The sequence below is a fragment of the Poecilia latipinna genome, unplaced genomic scaffold (genome assembly GCF_001443285.1).
Source record: "Poecilia latipinna isolate Pla-1442-1.1 unplaced genomic scaffold, P_latipinna-1.0 Scaffold465, whole genome shotgun sequence".
Classification (NCBI taxonomy): domain Eukaryota; kingdom Metazoa; phylum Chordata; class Actinopteri; order Cyprinodontiformes; family Poeciliidae; genus Poecilia; species Poecilia latipinna.
Window position 1 is genome coordinate 411110 of NW_015113081.1, and position 24736 is coordinate 435845.

Genomic DNA, 24736 nt, shown 5'->3' on the forward strand with positions numbered 1-24736 from the left:
CAGAAGCTAATGATGAAGCTTCTGCTTCATCTGCTTCAAATCAAATGATTTCACTCGAGCACCAGTTTAATTTTGACATTATAACTTACATGCTCTATATCTTCATATCACCGTCCATGTTTTATTTTGTTCCAGTGCATTTTTTATTTGACATAAAGTCATATGGGGAAAACAGAGAAATTGAGGAGAGGAAACAGAAGAGCTGCATAAGCAGGATACATAATCTTAAAAAAGAAGAGCATGAATATAAACGTCTATGTGACCAAAACTTAAACACCAACGTCAAACTTTATTTTAAATGGGAAATTTGCAAAACAGTCAAGGAAATTAGCGATTTTAGGATTTGTCCTGAAATTATAATTTAATGGACGCAAAGAGCACTAAACGTTTTTAAAATTAGCAAAGGTGAAGAGAACAATTATGTCAGCTATTAGCGCTTTACCGGCTTTTCTGCCGCATGGAGAGGGAAGCTGGTCAGAAGGAAATTTCCAGCAGGACAGCAATCTTAAGCATACATCAACTGTTCAAATAATCTCTCTGTACTGTCTGAGTGAGCCTGCGCTGATTGGAAAGGAAGAAAAGGCTTAAATGTCCATCTCTAGATGTGCAAAACACGCAGAAAAATACCCCAGAAGATTTGCTGCTGCTGTAATTGTTCTCAACCAAAGCGTTGACGCAGAGAGAATTCATTCAAATCCAAACCACATTTTTCAGATTTTTATTTGAACCCATTTATCAGTCTCCATCCACTTCACAATCATGCACTGCCTCGTGTTGGTCTCTCACATTAAAGTCCAGTAAATAATATTAAAGGTCAAGTGGTATAAATATGTCTGTGAGGAAATGCTGAGATGATCTGCTTTAATACAAAATATACTGCAGCTGCTTTAAATGGTATGAAACAACATGACTCTTAATGGTGTTTAATTTAAAATGCAAAGAGTCTGTGAGGCTATGGGATATTTTATAAATACTTATTTCTTTATTTCAGTATACAAAATAACAGTATATACACCCACGCAAAAGTGGTTTACAAAACCCATGAGTTACGCTCATATGCTCTGAAAAATAGAATATATTTTGATCTGCCTGCATGAAATTGAGATAATGCACCGTTTCACAAAGTTCTTTGATTTCTTCTCTCGTTCCACAGGGAATCAGGCACGTCATGGTCCAGGCGGGGCACGTGACGAGTCCCAGGCATCAACCACAGAAATGATCCGTGATTGAAAAGTATGTGAGGTTTTCCCTTTGTGTTCCTCTGTGGGGTATTGCTCCAGAGGAAAAGAAAAAGTAGTTTCGATAGTACCTAAAAAAAAAAAATCTGAATCCATGAGAGCCCTTTGATATCCAGGGAAGGAGGCCAAACATATCCTCCAGCATAAAATCCAATATCCAATATTATTTCTTTTTACTAGAGATATGTTTAAACTGGCTTTCCGTACCTCTGTCACAGGGTGAGGGGTTACGATTACTAACATGACAGCTGATAACACCCGTTAGGACGGTCCTCTTTCCACACTTTTCCCATCAACAAACCTTGAAGCCCAGTTGGAAGTTTTGGAGATGAAACGTGATACGGATACTGCACAAGAATATACCAACTCTTGTCGAGATACGCATGCTAAAGCTGAAGACTGGAGCCTTCTGGGTACTGTAGTGCTTTGGTTAATCTGTAGCCTGGGGAGGGAGAGAGGGCTCGACGGGGGGGCCGCCCGCCAGTGGATCACTTGCAGACGTATCTCTCCACGTTGCGCTCACATTTTTTGCAGGTCACGTAGCAACACCAGTGGTACTTGCAGTGGCAGCGTTCGACCAGCGTCTCCGTGTAGGGGTTGTAGCCGCGGCCGCAGCACATCAGGTCACAGCTGTCGCTGCCGACGGATGTTTTGTTGCACTGCCTGCAAAAACAAAAAGAAAAATAAAATAAAAAAAATGGGAAGACTCCCCCTCAGTGAAAATATTTTAAAATAAAACATTTTCACATCTAAAATAGCAAAAATAAAAATATGTTATGGCACAACACACAAAAGCAAACTGAAAGAGTACTGAAGGTACGTTTGGTTTTAGCAAACAATGACAGTACAACTACAAAAATAACCTTTAAGCAGGTATTAAACATACTTTTCATGAACGTTTCTGTTTTTAAAAGTAGTTTTTTTTAATGGTCTATGCACTATTCTAATTTTAAACGTTTTTATTGGCCGTAAGCAGAAAATTATTGTAATTAACATGCATAAAGACTGATACAGTCTCTGACATAAGTTAACTTTTTAATGTTTTAATTTATTGAATGGGTCTGATTGTATAAGCAGGTTTGTTTTAAGAATGCTTAACACGTCTGGTTAACAACAGTCACCCCACCGATGCCAACTTTGCAACTATTGTCGCTATATTTAGAGACTTTTCAAACAAACAAAAAAATCTGCGGCAGCCAAATTTGGTATCGGTTTAAAAAAAAAATCGGTATTCAGAAAACTGTAATCAGTGCAACCCCAGAAATCAACCCTGTTCCCATTTGAAGCCAGGGAAGAATAGCTTATAAGAGGTTGTACAAGTTGGAAACATGCATCTCATTGTCTGCATGTTAGACTCGGCCTAGCATGGCTGTCTTAGACTTATAACAAATCTCAAAGCTCTCTCCACAGATTTTTTTTTCTCTGAGCTGGTCTCTACCAGAAGACTAAATCACAGATTTATAAATCCATTTTTGGAAATCTACGTACGTATCTGCTAAGCTAAATCGACCACCAGACGGTGGGATTTTACCTATACCTTCTCGTGGTCCCGAGGGTCCAATCTGAACTGAGGAAGAGGTCTTTGCTACAAACTGCTCCTATGTCTGGAATCAATTACAGAACGTCTGAATTATAGCAGAAGCTGATCTCTGAACACTTTTTAAGGGGTTTCAGAGGATTGTACCTAAAAATGTTTCCGTCTTTGGAAAATAGATTTTTCTATCTCTAGTTAGAATGAGGTGAATGAATGTTTTTTAAATCCCTTTCAACTCAATTAATCCTTTCATGCACAGTGGTCACTACGGTGGACAGCTGTCTAAAAGCCATGTTCTTGTACTTCTTGTGGATTTTTATGTTTTAAATGCACACAGACCACTGAAGTGGACACTAATGCATCATAAAATACACCATCAACTGCTGGCCATCAGCTGCAAATGCAAGAAATTATCTTTGTTAAATCCAATATGGCCAACAGACAAAAAAGCATGGGAACCGACCCGGTCCCTCCTTCTACTGTAGACGACTCTGGCAGGTAAAAAAAATATTGTGACATCAGATAAGCCCTGAAGAACAACACTACTGATGTATTTTTCAAATAACAACTTTGTATTTGGAGAAAATTACAGTTGATCACCTAAAAAAATAAAATGAAAACATTTTATTTATTTATTTTTCCTACCTTTTTTATGCCTTAAGAAAATAATTTTTAAAAAATTGGAAAAAAAATCCTGACACAAAGGATCATAATTCATGCATGAAAGGGTTAATTTACACTGTAATTCTTAAAAAAAAAAACTCCTGCGCCCCCTCGCAGGCCCTTCGATAATCTTCTGAGAGGTTGTGACCGACTGTTGGGCTTTAACCTTTCGTGCTCTCTTTATTCCAGACATTTTTTTCGTCCATTTTGTTGTCTTTGAGCAATGGCTGCTTTGGCGCCTCTCATTCCAGAGGCCCGGAGGCATCCCGAATGAGCAAAGAATAGTCCTGTCATAAATCAAACGGGACACGACCCTCCCTTTCTTTGGCTCGCCCCTCCGAACGTAACTGTTTGGTTTTATGGTGGCGGGGTGTTAATGACCAGCCGGGTAAAAGAGCCTCTAAACTAATGACCGCTGCAGGAGGGAGGCAGGGAGAGCGAGGATTGAGAGCGTCAGGTTTGCTGCATCAGAGGGAGCCAGCGGGCCGCCACACTGGTTAGAAGAGTCAGGAGAAAGAGGACAAAACGTCTGCAGGGCTAGATGCAAACATCAGGATTCTGCTCAAGGTCAAAATATCAGGTCTTTCCAGGACATGACAAGTCAATGCAGCAAGTGATCCCATTTCATCTATTGGGAATGCTGGCAGAATCCCACTTGGATTTTCACTAAGCAGGCGATAGTTTGTTTTTTTTAGCTGGCAGAAAGGGAAGAACAAAGTTAACTATGGTGTTAAGAAAAGAAATACGCAGATTACTGCTGGCACGCTTGAAATCAGAAATTAGATGGCTACAGAGAGGCAGCAATTTCCTCTGGTGATTTTTTTATGTGGGAGAACACAAACTGTTTAGTTCTGGACAATTTTAGCTTTGGTATCAATAGATGCCATCCAATATTATTATTATTTTTTCATGTATGTCCTCTTAACAGGGGCATAATTTTCAAAGTTGACTTTTTAGAGCGTTATGTCATTTTATAACGTTATTCCCTCTTCAAAAACTTAACTGGAGTTTTGCTCTGATACATTTGTGCATGTATCAGAAATCATTATCCCATGGCAACCAATCAGAAGTGCCTAAATGCCTGCTCATACAATGCTCCGCCTATTTACCCACAGGTTAGCAAACACCTGAGCTTATCATACAAACTACAACATTCCTAATAACAACTGCAAACGGCATCACAGAGAAGTATTGCTGTGCTGACATGTTAAAGATGGAGTGTCGGAAATAGTAGGAGCTTCTTAAAGAGACAGAGGCCAATTTCAAGGCGTCAGAAATGGCTGTAATATTTTAAAATAGTTTTTCTGTATAGACAGTATTTTCATAACAACTGAAGGTCACATAGTTAATTGATTGTGCTATAAAATGGCACCGTGTGTCTGGAAAATACATAATACCCCCTCTGTGCTTCAGACATCTGTCATAGGTCCAAATAAAGCAACACAGAACAAAAATCATTTAAAAAATATTTTACAGTCAAATTTTTAACTTCTCGGTGACCTTAGTCACTAAAATATCACTAAAAATCATGACACAGAGGTGAACTTTCCCAAGACCGGACTGCCCCCCCAAAACTCCCAGAACAACATCCATTGCTCTGCAGACCTCTCTGAAATAACATAGAACAACTAACTTTTAGCTGTGGCCTATTATATATGGTATCTGCAAGTTTCAGCAAGTCAAGTTTAAAACGTTTTTAGATCTTTTTAATGCTACCTTGAATGACAATCCTGCTGCATTACAATCAAACCAAAATGCAAATTTCTGGGGTCTATTTGTGGCTCCTGGTGCTTTTTCACCACAGATTTCACCTGGCCTCAGAAGTCAAAAAACAAATGAATAAATGAATGAAATACAAAAAAAATATAGTTATAGAAAACAATAACAGTTATAAGTGAAGTGCATTCTTCACGTTCAGTTTCAAGATAGGAACTATTGGCTTTCTTTAAAATCTTAAAAACAAATCTCAGCTCAAGAAAACGAGAGCGTCACACATGCCCAACAGGTCGAGTATCAGCCAGTAACGACGTGGCGGTCATAGTGTAAACACTTGTGAGTATAAAGCATGATGTTATAAGCTGTGTTTCTGGTGTGTTATCGCCATGCACTGCACTCTGAAAGTGTCCTCCACATTAAGCCGGTCCTCTGCTTATCTGTGATAAGTGGCACAAGACTGCAGGACTCATGATTTAACAGTCATGTGTTCTATATGACATTTACAACAAAACAAATCTGTCAGCTGCTCAGACGGCCCTAATATGGCAGTGATGGCGTCCATACCAAGGTACCATCCTCTGCCTCCTGAAGGATGAAAGATTCATTGTGATCCGTAAAAAACAGGAAACAAAACGTCGACACAGGAGCCAATCTGGACTTTTTGCTTCCACTCCTTTGTTTGTAATCCTCTGCAACAGAGACGTTTAAATTAGCGACTTTTAATTAAATCTGGGATTCTACGGGTTCTCTCCTGCCTGATGTCTTCTCCGAAAACGAGAACGGCGTGGGTCCATCTTTATCTCTGACCGCCGCTGGCTAGATCCCCGTTTCTGCCGCCCACTCAGAGCAATATCAGCTCCAGGGGCCCTCGGCGCTAAGAATAACTCCATTAGTAATTGTTTTAGATAACAACACAAGCGCTCCATTCACAGTGGCCTTTTCAGCGGCACATGCTCAGACGGGGGGGCGGTGGGGAACGCAGACGGCACTCCGCTTTTTATCAGCCGGGCCTGGAAAATAAACGCCGCTGAAAGGCACGGCGGGCGGCGTTTCGCTGGAGCTCACTTCCTGGATGAGCAGACGTTCGGGACTGGTCATTTCCTCCTTTGTCTGGTGCTGATATGAGTCACGCTTACAAATCTAACCCAGAACCCATCGGAGGTTATGATGGATTTGTTTTTTTTGTTTTTTTTTACCTCAAACATTGCTTTGAACAGTGATGCCTCCAGCAAAAAGCTGTGCTAAAAACTGTAGCGTTTATCTCCGGACCTCGTCAAGGTTCTTTGGGCGAACTAAAAAACAAACGCTCGACGTGGTTAACGTTTCCACCGGGGAGTCCGAGACGGAGCCACAAAGCCGTACAGGCAAATCACGAGATTAAGAGTCGTGCTTTTATGTAATAAAGCTATAAGTGATAATGTTGTTATAGAAACTACATGTTAGACCTCCGTGTTCTTTTGTTTTTGTGGCGATAGAAGAGATGAAACAGCTGTGGGCGTGATTAAATCCCGAGGTTATAGCCATAAATGTGATTATTTTACAGCATTTACACTGTGAAACCGTATTATAATCAGTTCAGTCAGAGGAGGCTCTACTTTCTTTATTCTTTCTTTCTTTCTTTCCTTCCTTCCTCCTTTTCTTTCTTTCTTTTCTTCTCTCTTTCTTTGCTTCTCCACAGATGGCTTTAATCAAGCGCTGATGGTTTAAAATCCATTATGATTCAAGTTAACATAAAATATGAACTGACTACTTCAAAGTGATATGACAAAATGATTATTTTGGAAAAAATGCAGCCCATTAGAAATGCTTCGCTCTGTCCCTCCACAAAACTCCAAAGGTCCACAAGTTATAAAAAGGCTGGTGAGTTTTTATCCTGATCTGAAAAACACGCCTCTACAGTTTCAGTCATTAACGGCTAAAGTTTTCATGTTGAGATGATGGAGATAAAAGTTAGTTCCTGTGGATCAGTGAGTTGGTGCCAACACCGTCTCCCACCTGTTTTCTGAGCACTGCTGGTTAAAAACAACTCAGCCCTGATCGCTTGGTTAGAAGATTGAGAAGAAAATAAATCAGCTGTTTGGAAACATTTCTTGATCGATACAAGCTAAGCAGATGGTTACAAAAATAGATTAAAAGACGCACAAACAAAAAAAACAAATTCAAATTTATGCGCTAAAATGTGAGTTTCAGTTAATAAAATTCAATAACTTATCATTCATTTATTGTTTGCTTGATCATTGCAAACGATGCATCTGCAGCTAAAAAGATGCATTTAATATTAACATGTGAAAAGCTCTGTCCTTTCTGCACAACTTAGCATCAGTACAGTGTAGGCTAATTATTTTTTTTAGATTAACTGATTCGCATTTAGAAAGCAAAAGTTGCTTAATAGGAACATTTTATTTTATTTTTTTTTATTTATTTTTACAAAACTTGGTGAAACTAAAGCTTTATTTTCTTTTTATCAGTAGTGCAAAATGTATTACATTTTTGGCTTAATTACTGCTCTGGACATGTTATTTTTCAGCAAGTGCCTTTTTTTTAACAAATATACTGTAACTACAAATCAAATAATAGATTAGTTGATTATTTTAATCATCATGATTAAGCCGATTAATACTTTTACTTTTCAGATTAAATAAAAGCCTTTGGATCAGTACTTTAACACTTTATACTTTTGAGTAAATCAGATGGCAGGCTAATTTGTGGTATTTTGCCTCACTGCTGCGACAGTGACAGTGACAGTAACGGTACGTGGAGCTGCACAGGTCGTTTTAGGAATGAAAGAGACAGAAACCCAAATGCTGCTCTTACCTGTCCTGCGTCCCAACAGAACCCAGTTTTTCGTTCTTGCTGCAGAAGTCAGGGGAGCTGTGCAAATAGATCATTTCATTCTCCCGCAGCGGCCTGACATCAATGTCTTTGGGGACAAGCTGCTTGCGCGTGCCCATGGTCCGGTAAACCACCTTGGTAGCGGACAGGTACTTGGACTTCAGGTCCATGGCGATCTCCCGGAGGTCCTGGAGGCCTTTCCAGCAGGTCCTTATGGAGCAGGACCCAGAAACACCATGGCATTTACACTTCATCACCAGCGCCTCTCTCAGTGCCTGAACACCAACGAATCTGGATTAACTCACCACATCTAGAAAGAACAACTGTGCAGAACTCCTCCTCTCTAACACCCGCTTACCTGTCTCCCGACTTCGCTGTTGTGAAGCTGCATCAGCTTGTTGGCACTGGACCCGGAGCGCTTCATCTTCATGGGGGCGTCTGAAAACTTGGAGCCCATGAAGAGGCCGTAGTTGAGGTTGTCGGCACAGCCGCCCCAGCGGTAGCCGGGCTCTGGGATCTCTGCGGGGATGGGGCCACACGTACACGTGCGTAGATCCCCGGAGGTGCAGGCCTGGGCGATGGTGTGGCTGATGGTTGCCGCCGACAACGCGTACACAAAGGCGGCCTCCCTCGTTCCTGAGAGACGCATCAGAGTATTAGGAACAACGTTTGTGTGGCCTCTCTGGCCGCAAATGGACCTAATTTTTTTTACTTGTTTTTTAACTTTTATTTTAATATCATGATTTAGGGCTTAAACAATTAATTGTGATGAATCAGTTATTGAAATAATCGTCAACTAATTTACTAATCGATTGATCGCTAACTGCATTGAGATGATATCAGCACATTCAGATCAGTAATTTGAAAAATATATGCATATATATTTTGCATTTACAATAAATCATTTTTGACTGCACACGTGTTCTATCCAAACTCCTCAAGTGGAACAGTTTTAATTTCACCTGCCACAGCATTTTAGGCAATAAAATGTTTATCTTCTTCTCTTGAATTATTTGGTTTATTGTTTGTGTTTCTAATATATTATATATTATATAAAAAAGACCTAAGTGGTTAAATGGAAAATCTAACTAATATCTTTATCGATTTATTGTCTCGACTTCTAAAATAATCGTTAGTTGCAGCCCAAGTCATGTCACAAACGTCCAGCAACTATTTACTCAAAAGTACAAACTTGGGCATTAAAGTTTTTGTATTTGTTGCTAAAAATAGATTAAAAACATTTTCTGGACCAACAAATTATAAAACATTTCACCCAGAAAGTTCCGAAACAGAACAACTTCCCTGTATTAGGAGAAAATACCCTTTTTTCTACCTACAATAATTTGTTCTTTTCCACTTTGTTTCAGCAAATTATTAAATTTGCATTTAATTGTTCAGAAGATAAGAAAATAACAGACAATAAAATTATTCAGTGCCCTCAAGTTTACAAAAACTTTGTACACCCTGACATAGGGAGACACATTTTATTTGAAAAGGTCATCACACTCCTGCAACATTTTCACATTGTGTTAACTCAACAACCACTACCATCAATTATTTTTATTGCAAGAAGAAAAACACAAATGTTTTTCTTCTTTAAATCCAGCAAATAATTATGCTGGATTTAAAAATGGCTGCAAAAGGGGATAGAGCTTCACCTTCCAGCAGGACAACAACCACTGACATGCAGTAAGAAAATATATTTGAATCAAACCATGCTCAGGTGTTACAGTGACCTCATCAACGTTTATTCACAGACTCTCCTGCCAGCTTGACTGAGCTTGAGGTTTGATTAGGTACAAAATTCAGTGCCTAGATGTGCAAAGTTGTTAGAGACATACACTAAAAGACATGCAGCTGTAAATGCAACAAAATGTGGCTCTATCATGAGTTGACTGAGCTGGGGTGTAAAGTCAAATGCACACCACACTTTTCAGATTTCACTCTTAGAAAACTGATGTGTCAAACTCACAGAAAAGGGGCCAAATCGGGCCCACGATAACTTTTTATGTGGACCTCTTTGTGCTAGAGACTTCAAAAAAACAGTTGTGTGCTTAAACATCATTTTATGAATGAAATCAATGTTTTCATCTTCAATAAGTTTCTATTTTCACAAATATTTAATTCTAAGAACTCATCAAACAGAGGCAGCTATTTATTAACAGTCTAACAGTTAGTTAATGGGTTTTATAGATACAATTTGCCGCAGCCGACTGTTTTGTGATCCAATCTTGATGTGATCCAAAATGAAAATGAGTCTGACACCCCTGACTTAAGGCCTGCCTCTGCAAGGCTCTGTATAAAAACAATTAAAAGCATTACATTGCAGCTTTCATCTCGATTCACTCATTTAAAGATGCTCAGATGAAAATATCAAGGAAAAAGGATAAAAAGCCCACTTTTGATTGCCATATTTAAACCCGCTCTGCTTCTTATTCTGCCTCTCTAATGTCTGTTCTAACTGTTCTTAAGTGCTTTCTTTGGTTTTGTTAGAGCAAAAAAGCAGAGACCTGCATGCACAACGACTGGTTCTCATGCTGTAATGTAGAGTGAGCGCCGATGTGATTGGCAGTGACGTGCGCACACATTATGTCAAAGCATGGGAGCAATCGGAGGTACGGGAAGAAATCACGGTTAGATCAAAGCCAGGCCCGGTCAGCGATGAGCCATTTCCTGTCCGGTGCAGACTGCTCGTTTACCCCAAGGCAGCCATGTCCTGTTCAATGAGCGCTGTACGCCCCAAAACGCCTCCTCGCTTTTCCCGACGCGCCGTCCCTGAAACTACCACTGACTGTTTCAAGGTTCTCTGGCGATGGGAAACTGCTGGATCAAACTGCAGTTCAAGCAGGCATGCGGCCTGAGAAAACTGAGCCTTTCAGACATACCAAGCCAAATTACCACACCAAGTAACAGCCTCGGTTCAATTCCTTTCTACGGGTTCTTCGTGTTAAAGCGATGGGAATTATTTTCCTGGCAGCAAAATTATACAGCGATCATGGAAAGCGTGCTTTTAATCCAAACGAGTCTGGCTTTAAATATTTGCTTTGATTTGGAACAGGGGCTGGGCGATGTGGACTTAAAATTGTATCACGATATTTTGTGGTACTATTGTGATAATGATAAAATTGACAAAAAATAATAATTTATTCATTCTCTTTTAGGGGAACTTTAGCTGTGACTGCATGGCGCAGCAATCAGAGCTCCACAAACACAAATACTGCTCTCGAAAAAATGTGTGATGTGCTTCTTTAGGACACCAGTCAAAGAAAGAAGTATGATTAGTGTCACTAAATGCACATAGTAATTTAATTTAATCATATTTTCCAAATTTATTGATGTTTATTGATAATCTCAATGAAAAAAAACTGTGAAGAAAATAGTAAAACTAATAATATGGGCAATAATTTGAACTTATCACGATAAGTGATAAACGATACGATAAATGCCCATCCGTGTTTGAAACACAGCGGTTTCTCTCTCTCTCTCTCTCTCTCGACGCCAGCCGTACCTCTCTCCAGGTCCGGCCGATACTTGGTGGCGTTGACGGGGATTTCGATGGAGGAGCAGTTCCAGCGCATGTCGGCGAACGTCTTCTGACACGTTTTCTTGACTTCGCGGGCGGCTTGGATGATGGTCTGCATGAGCTCCAGGTTGCTGCGGCACAGCTGCGCCTGGGAGGACACCATGCCGGGGAGCAGCTTGCAGTGCTGCGTCTGGTTGACGGGTCTAGAGGCGGGTGTGTGTGACAGCGCTCTGCAAACAGCCAGAGAAAAAAAAGACAAACGCACTTTCAGTCAGTGTGTTCTCGTGATATGCTCCGTGTTAAGCCTGAAATGTTAGCGCATTTGGCCAGAAGATAAAAAACGATGATGTTGTCGTTTTGAGACCATTTTTCTAACTCTTAAAATAATAATAATGGCATATTGATGCAAGTACACCTCTCAAAGATTGAAAAAAAGAACATTGATTTCTGACATTTATTTCTGAAACTGGAAGACATTTTAAACATCCAAAGCAAATACATGAACCAACCGAAACAATAAATACAATTGATTATGGAGTAAAAATAATACAAAATTGCCCTTCAAAACATGAGACTCAGCCAGGGAAAACTGGCAAAACTGCCTGTTTGGACTTTTGTAAAACCAAAACAATGTGAAAACTTTGTACCATGTGAAATGTTTGCAGCATTTTTCAAAAATGGCGGCTTTTTAATAACATTAAAGTGGAGCATCTCTTTAAAGATTAAGCAAACGAGACAAACAAGCACGCAAATGTAAATGATTGCTCTCATTTTAATTTATAATGGGATTAACTGATTTATAGCTTATTGTTGACTGGATTACTCCGCATATTTTGATTATAGTGATGGTTAAAATATATTGATTGCTTGATGTGTGAAAGTATTACTTTTATGAGGATAAAATTGCGAGATTTATTCCTTGCATTGTGCCAAGTGTTTGATTTCTGTCTTTGCCTACACTTTAACCCCTGCTCTGGCACGCACAGACAGAAAAGCACGGGTCTATCACACCCTGCAAAGTAAAGTCAGATGCATATTCATAAAATACAAGTGACTTCGTCTTGGCGCAGGCATTTTCTTTTGTTCAAACACTGAAGATGTGCCAAAAAAAGAAGAAAAAAGTGAAAGAAAACATCCAGAGAAGCTCCCAGCGCAGGAAGTGTGGTCCTCTGCGGCTTCAGTCTGACATGAATCAGCAGAGCACAGACAATGAGAAGTTGGACGGATTCGGTTTGTAACGATCTCAGACATTAAAGCAGGTTAGGGACCGAGCTCGCAGCGCCTGTTCCGCATTAGGGGGGCCGCCGCTATGTGCCTGGCGATTCGGTGCGACTGAGCCGGGCTCGAACCGAGCCAGCACTCGCAGGTGTTTACAGCTGCATCTGTTTTGAGTTGTGCTGCTGAGCGCGATCGGGGCTCTGCAGCTTTCCCACTTAGATTCACCACATGGCATCCAGGCTTCTCACCGGCACACCTGCTGAGGTGTTGCCAGCGCGCACTGCAGCCACGGAGAACGCACAACGGCGAGGATTCACGACAGACACACACAGTGATGCAGGAATCAATCAGCCGGTGATTGAAACTGGAAGTAACGCATGTTTTGATGCATGAACTGATGCATATTTTCTCGTTTTGTTTTGTTGTTTTTCCGTTGAAACAAATTTTACACAATACCAAGGTTCTACTCTGCATCCCCAGAGTCAGAGCCAAACAGGCAGTGTTCAGTTTTTAAGGTTCACTAATAGAAAATAGCAAAACTGTCGAAACACTGAGTTATTTTAAATCGAAGCTTTCCCCTTCATTTGTGATAACTGGAACGTTGATCAATATATATCTTTAATATTTTATTTAGGGGTTGTATCAATTATCATGACAGATTTGTTGTCATGATAAGAATTTTGATTTATTGTTGTCACGAGAAATTCCAGTTAATGTAAATGTTTTGTTTTTTTACAGTTTTTTCGCGAGAGCATCAACAAATATCGGTAAATTCGAAAATGTGATTACATGACGTGTCTATGTGCAGTTTAGTGATATAAATCACACCTCTCTAACTGTGTGGCATCCTGAAGAAGCTTATTTCAAATAGGAATATTTTTCAGGAGAAATATTTGTGACGCTGTGAAAGCCGTACCACGCAGTTACCTAAAAAAAAGAAGTAACAAATAGTTTTAATCATCACTTTTATTGTTATTTTTTTATTATTATTATTCTAAGTCAACCTCCCTCACCGCTAATTTGATTCTGATTATTTTTTTGGCATTTGTGATGATGTCATTTGTCAAAATATAATGTTTTATTCTGGTTTCATAATTGGTGAAACTAGCAAAAAACAAAAAACATGCATTATGTTCTTATGACGTAAAGCACTTTAACCTGCCTTGTTGCTGAAGTGTGCTGTACAGATAAACCTGACTTGAAAAGTTATATTTTCAAAACCGTGAAACCTGTTTCAGTCTTTCAGACTTTCAGCGTTTTTCCCAACTCTGTGGAGAGAAGTAGAGCTGTGCTTCCCTCCCCAACCCGTTGCTGCACACTTTTTCCCTCACTTTAAGACAGATTCAGATCGCTTAATCTGTCAGTTTCAAACAAAACCAACTAGCCTCATTATCAAGGTAGTGCTGCCTTAAAACCATGGCTGTCAAGCTAAAGCAGCAAAAAGTGTGACTAGTAGAGCGGCCAAAAACACACACAGCAAAACGAGACCGTATTCTGTGCAATAAGCAGTTAAAAATACCTTTTTCATTTTGCTTAGGTCTACACATTAAAATCATAATGGCACCAAACGTAATAATAAATAAGTTGTCTTCTTTCAGAAACAGTGTGAAATTCTTTTGGCCCTTTATTTAAATAAAAGTGATTTAATCATGCTATAAACGTCCTTTTTTTATTATTTTAAAAATCTATATTGTACCACACAACTTTACGTTGTTGTGTTTTCACTTAAGGTTATCAAACCAGCTCATTTTACACAAATGAGTTTATATGCATTAAAGTTATCCGGGAAAATACACAGAATGAAAAGCAGAGGGTTTGAGCTCAAACAAAATCAGAAATCACATCGGTGCATCTCTGTAAACTCTGCAAAAAAGAAGAAGAAAATAGCAAACGTTCACCTCAAACATAAACTAAATCTAAAATAGCAAACTGGGAATTTTATGGACTTTCCAAATCTCTTGTGAAAATTGGTTGTTTGCTTTTACATTACAGCGAGTAAAAGCAATCAGCCTCGGCATTGCGTCTTCCAGCTACAGCGAGCCATTTTTTATAATTTGAGGCCTAACTAGACTACACACAGAAAGCGGTGACACCACCGCGGCGCCAACTCATTTTGCCCTCCTGTTCTTCTTCTGCCGCCAGAATTCGTCACGTTCGCCGTCTCCGACGTGAAAACGTGCGGCATAAATTGTGTAAGATTTTACTTTAGGCCGCATTACAAGTAATGAAACAATTACGATTTCCTTTGTAATTTCGATAACCAGCGGCTCAGTCGCTCTCCCCCCCGTCATCGGATACAAACACACAGAAAACACAGTGGAAATTCACGGAAAGCTGGTGTCTGTTTCCAAGCTGCCGCGAGCTTTTCCACTTTCCGAAAACATCCAGCAAACAGAGTTCCAAATCTTCAGTGAAAACAGTTTACACGTTAAGCTGCTGGGGAAAAAACAAAAAAAAACACACACTTTCTGCTTATGGAACAAAGACGGTAGGATTGTGGAGGATACTTACAGCCATTTGATGCCCGAGCAGACCTGAGACAGCAGCAGAGCAGTGAGCACACCGAGAGGCAGGATGTGAGAGCTGCTCCTCATGATGGCTTCCAGTTCACACGGGACGCAAACACAAAGAGCTCACACTCAGAGGTCAACGCGCATGGCCCGGCCCCCAGTCACAAAGTCCTGCAGCAAATCAGGAGAATATCAGTGCAACGCACACAAGAAATTCAGCATGAGATGTAAAACGCAACTTCAACTTGAAGAATTCACATTAGGATAAATTTAACTAAGTGCATTAAGTCGTACTATTTTCCATTTGGATTATTTTGCCTTTTTATTTTCAGGCTTAATTTTACTTGGTGAAATCCGTCTCTAAAATATCAAGGGGTGTTGACATAGGAAACAGAGAGAAGAGCAAAAACTACATAAATAAAGCAAATATGGGGAAAAACTTCTCAAGGCAGAGTCCACTAGCAGCTGTTGTAGGCCAAGTATTCAATCGTACAGCACGGAAAATCCTCTGCCGGAGCTCGTTCCAGCCAATAAACACAGGGAAAACAAAAGCAACAGCAGTGAAACTTAAAGACAAAGGAACAGTTTGCATTTTCACAAAAATCTTTATTCTGCAACTGTAAACATGCTCAAAACGGCACAACCAAAAATAATAAACTGACTTTACTGTTTACATAATCTGAAACTGAACACAAACAAATAGTGTCATACTTTAATTTTTCTACTTATTCCAATTAAGGGAATCTGCAGTGTGGGATTGTTCCGTACCACGCCATGTATATTCAGTTTATTTTCACTCCTTTAATTCAATTTATTGTCACAAGGGAAAATGTGAGAAGCTCCAGATCAGGATCACATTAGCAAGACAGCAGCTCAGATCAAGGCAGTGATTTGTGTAGAGAGAGAGGGGGACGGGGCAGATCCTCTCAGGCCTGATCTGATAAAAACAGCCACTGATAAACTCAAAGCCTTTGAAGAGAGCGCGTGAAACGTGCACGCCGCTGATAAGTCGCGCACGTAAAGCGCGAGGTCCGCAGCTCGGCGCTGATTGGTCGGAGTCTCTTTGGAAGCTGTTTTAACTAAATTGGGTGATATTAATTGTTGCCTTGGTGTAGATTTATGTGTGTGTGTGTTTGTGAGAGTGTGGGAGCGGCTATTCAAGCTCTGCAGGTTTTCACTGTGAGGTAAATACAATACAATCTTTAGCTAATCGATGGAACAACGAGAAATCCTCGAGGAAACCCTATTTGAAGCTTTTGTTACGTTTTAAATGACGTTCCGACATTTACATGTGACCAAGACTGACCCAATAAGGTAGCTCCTGTTTAAAAGGTAGGTCTGCACACACACACACACACACTCTCTCTCTCTCTCTTCCCCCCTCTCTCTCTCACACACACACAGAGGGAGAGAGAGAGGAAAGTTTTTCTTTTCAGTCTACATTCTCTGTTTACGCTTAGTTAAAATATCTAGGATAAACAATTGGAGACTAGCTAAGTAGGCTGTATTACTTTTAAAGGAAAGATGCATATTTTTTTGTTTCGTGTTTTTTTGTGTGTGTGGTCATTTTAACAGTTTTAACTACATCTTAAAAGTTAATGAACGAATCAAAATTTAATTAAAAATACTTTTTAGGACAAAACATTCCGTCGAAGCAGACCAAATAATTCTACCGAAAGACTTCAAATCACCTCCATCTGAATGTCTCATCACCTACCATAAAATGATAAACTGCAGGTTGCCGCCGCGACAACAAGACCTTATTACAGCTTACGGTTCCGCCGATGCTGTTTAGCAGCACATTATTTAAACCGAACACCGCGCTGTGAAGCAGCAGCTGAACTTTTCCTCCAGCCGTGTCTCCGCGGCTCACCTTTACCGCGCCGCTCCACAAGTCCGCACAAGCAGCCAGGAGGAAAAAAAAGTTAAATCTCAGCGGGTCGCGTTATCCTTCAGGTCAGCTGTCCTGGTTCCTATCAGCCGGAAGCTTTAGTAAAATCCAAGACGGGGCGGTGGATGGGCTCCGGACAGGTACGCATGGTGTGTGTGAGCGGTGTCCGGCCAGCAGCCTGTGTGTGTGTGGGACAGACAGAGAGGCTGGAGTGGAAGTGAGCTGAGTGGGGGCAGACTGAGCTCTAAAATACCCCTGCCCCGCTTTGATCTCACTGCTGATGTCAGAACCGCATTAGCATAAGAACGCGGGCTGCACCGGTGTTTGGACCCGGAGCGAAACACCTTCATATTCCCACAGGGAGCTGAAGAGGACAGACTTCCAGTCAGCCCCTGATGATAAATAGTCCGTTCACGTTTCTGCTCAGTGACATCTTTATGGTTTCTCTGGTTTTATTAACAAACGCCAGTAAAAGTCCATTACAGATCCCTGCGAGGATATTTAGTGGTGTCTTATCGAGCTTTGCATTATGTCACCACTAAGATATTGTCTTGTAAATGTAAATGTTATTTATATATGATGCATTAGATCAGAATCTTATTTTTTTACTCTTAAAACGACACACCTGTTTTAAAGTTTTAATCTTATGGTCCTCTTCGGGGAATAAAAGCAAATTAACGTTTTGCAAGACTACTGAGTTTTAATGATTTATTTGTGAAAACCCTGTTGGGACTTAAGTATTATAGTAAAGAAAGGGGGAAACTTTTGTCTATTTTATGTTGCATCAGAAAGGCATCCGAGTCCAAAGAGTCCGCCGAGCCGATCCAGAAGTCCTGTTATTGTTCCAAGCACTGAAGCTCAGTAAATCCACTCAAATCTCAGATCAGTTGTTCTCAAACTGTTAAGCTTATGACTTGCAAAATGTCAGAGGACAACACTCATTACTCTGAGAATCAGTTAAACGTTTTATTTATTTCTGCAAAGTAAATAATCCAAACACGGATACAAAGACAGCAAAGCTAATATATTGTTTTATCCACCCTGAAGCGGTTTTTCGTCTCTTCTAACATTTTTAGCCGGAATATGTATTACCAACTGTTATTTTTATTATTTTCTCCAGAGGATTGTCATTCCATATTTATTGATACCCAGTCTCAACTTTGCGAACCAACGCCTTAGACGACCAGGGTAACTAACGCCTTGTACGGGGACTAAAATTGTCTAACAATATGTTTTGTCTTTTCAACTGCCAGTCAAAAATTATATATTTATGTAGTTTTACTGTCAGGCTGTGTAATGGTTCATTTCTCAGTCTCTATTAATTAGGCATGAACTTTTATCACATTCTCATGGTTTGATAATTCTGGGGGGAAAAAAAGAAGCAGCAACAATTATTCCTATAAATTGATAAAAGATTACTTTTTACGTAAAGGTTTCTATAAAAATGTATTAGTTTATTTTTTTTACTATTTTGATACACATAGTCAAACATATATCAGGTTTTCTTATGATTGCAAACATTTCCAAAGAGCCAAATTATATCTTTTTCTTTCTTGCAGACAAGATAAAAATGTTCTCTTACAGTCAGCTGACCAGCAGTGCACAGCAACAGGTGGTGCTGTGTTACTTTGTGCTCCATACAGTTGGAGAATTTTCTGGGGACTCTTGGCATCTTATTTACGCTATAAATTGTATGAATAGTATAATAAAAAATAGTACTCCAGTTTTCAAACCATAACAACTTGATAGAGGTAACGAGACCATTCCTATTAACGTGACATGCAGTTTATCTGTTTTATTTTACATTGCATCCGAATCCAGAGCGGGAGAAGTGGTGAACAAAAGTACCGTTGTTGTTCCAAACACCAAACTCAGACAATGAATGTAGTACAATCATAGATATACATGGTCGAGACTTGTAGGGTTACTGAAACTCTCTAATAACTCCTATCATTAATGTCTTTTTTCATTTACTATTTAAAAAATATTTTTACATTTAGACTTTGTGGCATTTCTGGATTCTTTGAACACATACGAAACAAATGAACGAACTCAGGGACTCGGCTTTTCCAAATCGTCTTTACTTTCCTAAAAGCCCGTCGCAATGAGCAATTAATTACACGATGAACTCAAATGAGCTCAATAATTTCCAGTCTAATGATTAGTATTTTTTAAAGTGTTTAGAAACTTCATAATCCATTTTATTTATGATTTCGGTTGTGTGTGTGTGTGTGTGTGTGTGTGTGAGTGTTTTTTTTTGTTTTGTTTTTTTTGCTTTTTGTTGTCGTGTTTCATCTTGGATGTTCAAAATGTCATATAGTTTCAGTGTTAAATGTTATGTACCAAATTAAAGTGCATTAATCTTTGAGAGGGCAAACTTGCATTATTCTGCCATGGTTGTTATATTAATTCAAAATGTTCAATGTTCTCAAAACTACAATATTATCATTTATTGAAATATTTTCTGGGACAATTTCTCATCCAGCAATATGTATTATCATAGCAGGCCAATTTTCAGATGTAATCAAGTTAAAAAATGTAAAGCTAATATAGAAACATAAATACAGATTATGCCAACTGAGATTGATTTTCTCCAAATTTTTCAAACCCAAGCTATTTGAAAATATAAAACGACGTTCTCGAGTTCCTCGCAGGACGACGCACATCTTTCTTTAATCATTTCGGACACCATATATAACAGTTACAGTATATGCGCCGTAATGCAGTGTGACAGGATATTGTGGTCCGTCCACATTTAGACACACAAACACTCTCTAACACATGTTCTGTTAAAAATCTTTTTTTTTTTTTTAAAAAAAAGGAGCAGAAAAGCTTCCTAATGTTACATAGCTTTCCTGCTCGGTCTGTTTTCCTCCAGTATTAACCAGGCTGTAAGCGATACGCCGCGGCTGCAGGAATGCGACGTATAGCTTTGGCTCAGGAAGTGACTGGAGCTGAGCTCTTGTCCAGGCCTTGACCTTGCAGCTTCCACTGCTGGCCTTTTGCGCCATCAGGGAGCGGCGGCGGCGGCAGCGGCGGGCCAGGTGTTGTCATGCTGCTTTTGACCAAAACAATCCCCCCCTCTTCCTCTGGGAACCCACCGCTGGCTTCAATACGTGTTTGCCAAACAGCTTTACAACAACTCCATATGCATGAACCTTGTTTAGAATACACAGGGCCAGCGTGGCGGGGGGGATGGTGTCAGGGAGGCTTGATGTGTTTTACATGGCAGTCGGCTGTGAATGGGCAACGAGGTCAGAGTGTGTGTGGGAGTTGTGGAGCTTCCAGCAGGACCAGGCCTGTCCACAGACTTTTTACACACAGGCTCTCCATTCCTGAGCTAGGATCAACACGCAGCCCCTTGATCTTCACATCTCACCTTCCAAGCAACACAGGAGATGTGAGGGGTGGCAGGGGGGAGGGGGGGGTTATTATAACGAAATAATTCACGTCATGGAGGAGCAGGCCCAGAACGGAGTTAAGATCGATAATCCTCGTCGAAGATGAAAACCAGCTTTGCGGAGATAATGTTACATTTGCATCGGAGTTTTTAAAACTGTCACTGCAGCCGAGGCTGGAATAGAGGAGATTACTGGCGAACATGCATCAGTGTCTCTTAAACTTCAGCTCCAGCTCCACGGTTTGGAAATGTTCAAATACATTTTCAATCAGATGCGGTTTGATCCAGAGCTTCGAGTTTATTTTCAGCTGCGATGTCATGTAATTGAGACAAATACCCTCAGATGGGTGGATATTATTAAACCCCAAAGAAATATTTCAGAAACCAAAAAAATGTAAACTGCAATTTATTAGCCTTCAGTCAAACCCTTTATGTGTAACTGTATTTTAGTTTTGCTGAGGAACTGTTTGTGTTGCGCAAATGATTTAGAAGGTTTTCTGTGTACTAATGTCTGAGGAGGAAGAGGTTTCACAGCTCCAAGCTGTTGTCCATGTAATCTCAAGAGGATCAAGCATAATATCATGAATGGGGCGGAGGACCCTCAGTTTTCACCCAGGAGGATCCCAGCCCGAATGGTGCACAGTTAGTTTCATGGCTTAGGATATATTCACAAAACCAACATAGAGGGTTGAAGAGAGTAGTCCAAATTCATTGGAAAAATTAATTATCCGTAGGTTCAAATTTCAAAAGAAGAGTAAAACAGCTTACGGACCTAGCAATTTTTCTTAATTTAAAAAAACATTCTTTTCCCTTTAATGTTGTCAGAGCCAGCAATAAGAAAACCACAACAATAAACTAATAAACGAACATATTTCACTTTCTGACGAGGATACCGTCATCGCTGCCTGCTGTTCATCATCGGCCAAGCCCCCAGAAAACCGTAGATAATTCTCCTGTCAAATGAAAAGCAGGACTTTTCTTAAAAGCCATCATTTCTGGATTGAAGCTTAAAAGTGGGTTTTTCAAATGGAAACAGTCAGCGAACCGCAGCTGTAACAGCTAGCTTTCATTTAGCCTCTTATCTCTGATTCGTGCATGACACGTAGGCATGTGGATGTGCTGCCAGTTGGTTATTGACAAATAACAAGAACATTCTGGATCGGAGCTTAGGTTCAGATTGGGTTTCGAAATGTTTTTGCAGATCGCGGCTTAGTTTTGAGTGACGAGAGCCTCGCATTCACCAGGTGAAAATCCCCAAACTTTGTTGTGTCTGAAACCTCCACAGGAACAACAAGCGTCGTCCAGTCGTCGTCTCACACGCATCATTATACACCCTCGGCATCTTTGTGCTTTGAGTATGGACAGATGGGGGTGCTTTTAAGTGACAGATGGGGGAAAGACTTCAGAACTCAACATGAGGTCCTTCACAAGCACTTCAGACTGAACTCCGGCACCATGCAGCCCATTTCAGACCTGTATCATCACTCAACAAATGCTTCTTGTAAACAAAAGCTGACATTGTGTTGCTACGATTGATATTTACATGCTAAATTAAAATGTTATGGGTGAAAATACTGTCCACATTCTTGATAGAGGAGTTTTGGGATCAGTATCTTCCTGCCAACACGGTGCTGTTTACATCTCAGTGAGTCCAACTCGAGGTTTGAGGTCCCGTTGTCAGAGCATCAGTCATACAGGTCCTTCATCACAACGTACGACGACACCCTACTATGTCTAAAGGTGTTTCTGAAGAGGAGCAAAATGTGTCAAGTTCCTTGGGGGTTAGGATTGGCCATGAGGGGTGGGGAGACGACTCCAACCTTCTCAGACACTCCATTCATTTACAGCTGTCTCTGCTCCCACACTTCCTGCTAAACACAAAGCCGAGGAGCGACGGCAGGATCACTAATCTCACCATCGACCGGGCCACTGGCTTCTAAACACCACGCTAGATAAATTGTGCAGATACATCTGGTTCTTGTGAATATTTACACTGTTAGACCGGAACACCAAAACATCCTCATAACGGATTAAAGCTTGGGTTTTTAAGGATTACAAAAGATTTGGACGTTCCTCTTCTGTATACTCACATTTCTCAGTGGAGACTTCTCAAGAGTCAAAAAATAACCGCTAACGGATGCGGATCCAGATCTAGGATTTGAAAGCAATAACTTTGGAGTTAGATAAACCTCGAGATCCCTCGTAAATCGAAAAACCTCTTACTGTCGATCCAGAGGGTAATTTATGCGATCCCATCTCACCAACAATACCTACACTATCCCTCACATTTCACTTACTGTTTCAAATCGTACAGTTTTACAACTGCAAATAAAAATGAAGTGTTTCTTGAGGGTACAATGAACAAGCTGACGTCTGAATAACTCAAACCAAAAGTTCTTCTGCTTGCAGACGGGTCTGCGTTGCGGTCTGTGCTGTCAAATCTCCCTGAAAGAGAACCTTGAAATGAAATCCATTTAAGCCCCTCTGTCTTTCCTGCAAGTGTAGTTAAATCCCAGCCGTGTATGGATATGATTACAAGACTGCCACGGCTCTTATATCAGCACAGGACCTTGACATTAAACAGGAAGCCTGCTGCAGAGGTCAATTATGGGAATGCCTTGTTTTGCTTAGAGAGGGAGGATGTGTTCTTCACGCTCAAACGCACAGGCCACACCTGAGATTTTACCTGTAGCAGCCTGAGCACAGACATTTAAAAAGGTCAACAAATACAGCACGGCCTGCAGATGTTTAGCTCCTGGTGGAGAGCAAAGAGCAGGGTTTATGAAAGGTTCACAGGGTTCAATTTTATTTTAAAGCCTTCTTAAAACAATTTTGATTTCAATTTATTAAAGTCACAGATCTGACCTAGTAACGTAGATGTCACTGTTGTAAAAGCCTCCTGCTTTTACATCTAAATTAGCTTACTTTAGCACGTTCCGACAGTACAGAAACGTCTATTAGTATTTAATTTAGTGCTGAACTCCCTGTTCTTGAGCCAACTTCAATAAAAACACATTCTCATGTCAAAGTACTCAGAGGTTAACGTAACAGAAATATTTTCTCTATGAACATTAAACTGAAATTTGTTGGGGGAGAAAATGGAAAAACAACGTTAGAACTGTGACTAAACAAACTGAAGTGACATTCTTTATAAAAATCAGCGATGAATGAACAAACGCAAAAGATTTACCACTTACAGAAATGTAATTTGTAGCCTAATATTGATGCTAAGAACCTTTTGGAAAATGTTTAATAATGTTTTTAATACAAGTAATGCAGGTTTTACACTTAAGTTATAGTCACTTCAGTTTGTATTAGAAAAAGATCAAGAACTTAACAAATAAAATCACTGTTTTCAATAGATTATAATTTTTAAACAGCCATGCAGGGTTTTTTTCATTATTGCAATGCCTCCTTTTAGAACTGCAGGAATTCCTAACAAATGATTAACAGGAAAGGCAACGTCTAACAGCAGACCTGCAGAATACACTTATTCCTTAAATTACATATTAACTAACAGACAAAAGCGACAATGAATCACAGAAGAGATGATTTGCATCTCCAGCAAATACAGGTTAAACACGTCCCTCCCTCATACCGAGAACCAGAATGGCCTCCTGCTCGACTGGCAAATAAGTAGCAACTGTAAACTAAATATTTACACAGCATATAGAGATGAAGAATCCCAAATGTTTCCTCTGGACATATTCTTAGAGCAATAGGAAACAGACTCCGTCATTAACGAGGGAAATTAGCCCATTATTTTAGTCTTCTTTGATAAATCTGGTTATGTGAGGAAACGGCTTTATAGTTAAAAAGTATTCTTACTTTTTAATGCCTGTAGTTTGTTACAAGACAGTTTTGAATAGGTGCACTGCGCCACCTTGTGTTGATTTTCATATTAGCATACAGACTTCAAAAGACACTTCATTTAGTTTTTACTTAGAAACTGTGGAGTACTCATTACTTTTACAAGTTTAGAGACTACTTAGAAAGTCTTAATTATACTTATTTAGCAACCCAGAACAGGGATTAGAACAAATTTAGAATCCAGAAAAACTACTTAACTACTTTTTAGACTCTTTCCAACGAGGAAAGGAATTAGACCAGAGGATACTTACTTAAACTTATCTACCAACCCTGAATAGGAGTATCTAGTTTATTTACTTCAGATCAACAGATTCTTTCTTCTTCTTCTTTCCTTTGGTTTG

At 39.9% G+C, this 24736-nt stretch overlaps 1 protein-coding gene across 1 annotated transcript; it reads right to left on the reverse strand.

Annotated features, from left to right (window-relative positions):
- Positions 1–269: 269 nt before the first annotated feature.
- Positions 270–17373, reverse strand: wnt11 (wingless-type MMTV integration site family, member 11). Its single transcript, XM_015039209.1, has 6 exons — positions 17108–17373; positions 15236–15405; positions 11492–11736; positions 8342–8619; positions 7966–8258; positions 270–1901 (listed from the first exon to the last, which is right to left on the reverse strand). Exons 2-6 carry the CDS (start codon positions 15316–15318, stop codon positions 1727–1729), a joined length of 1074 nt encoding a protein of 357 aa, XP_014894695.1. The 5' UTR covers positions 15319–15405; positions 17108–17373; the 3' UTR covers positions 270–1726.
- Between the last annotated feature and the right edge of the window lie 7363 nt (positions 17374–24736).

What these genes read in the sequence shown, in the direction of transcription:
- wnt11 (XM_015039209.1), bottom strand. Translation starts at nt 15,318, where the DNA reads ATGAGGAGCAGCTCTCACATCCTGCCTCTCGGTGTGCTCACTGCTCTG. An exon ending in TCGGCCGGACCTGGAGAGAG is followed by an intron (nt 8,620 to 11,491) that starts GTACGGCTGGCG and finishes TGCGTCTCTCAG; the next exon opens with GAACGAGGGAGGCCGCCTTT. An exon ending in ACAGCGAAGTCGGGAGACAG is followed by an intron (nt 8,259 to 8,341) that starts GTAAGCGGGTGT and finishes GTTGGTGTTCAG; the next exon opens with GCACTGAGAGAGGCGCTGGT.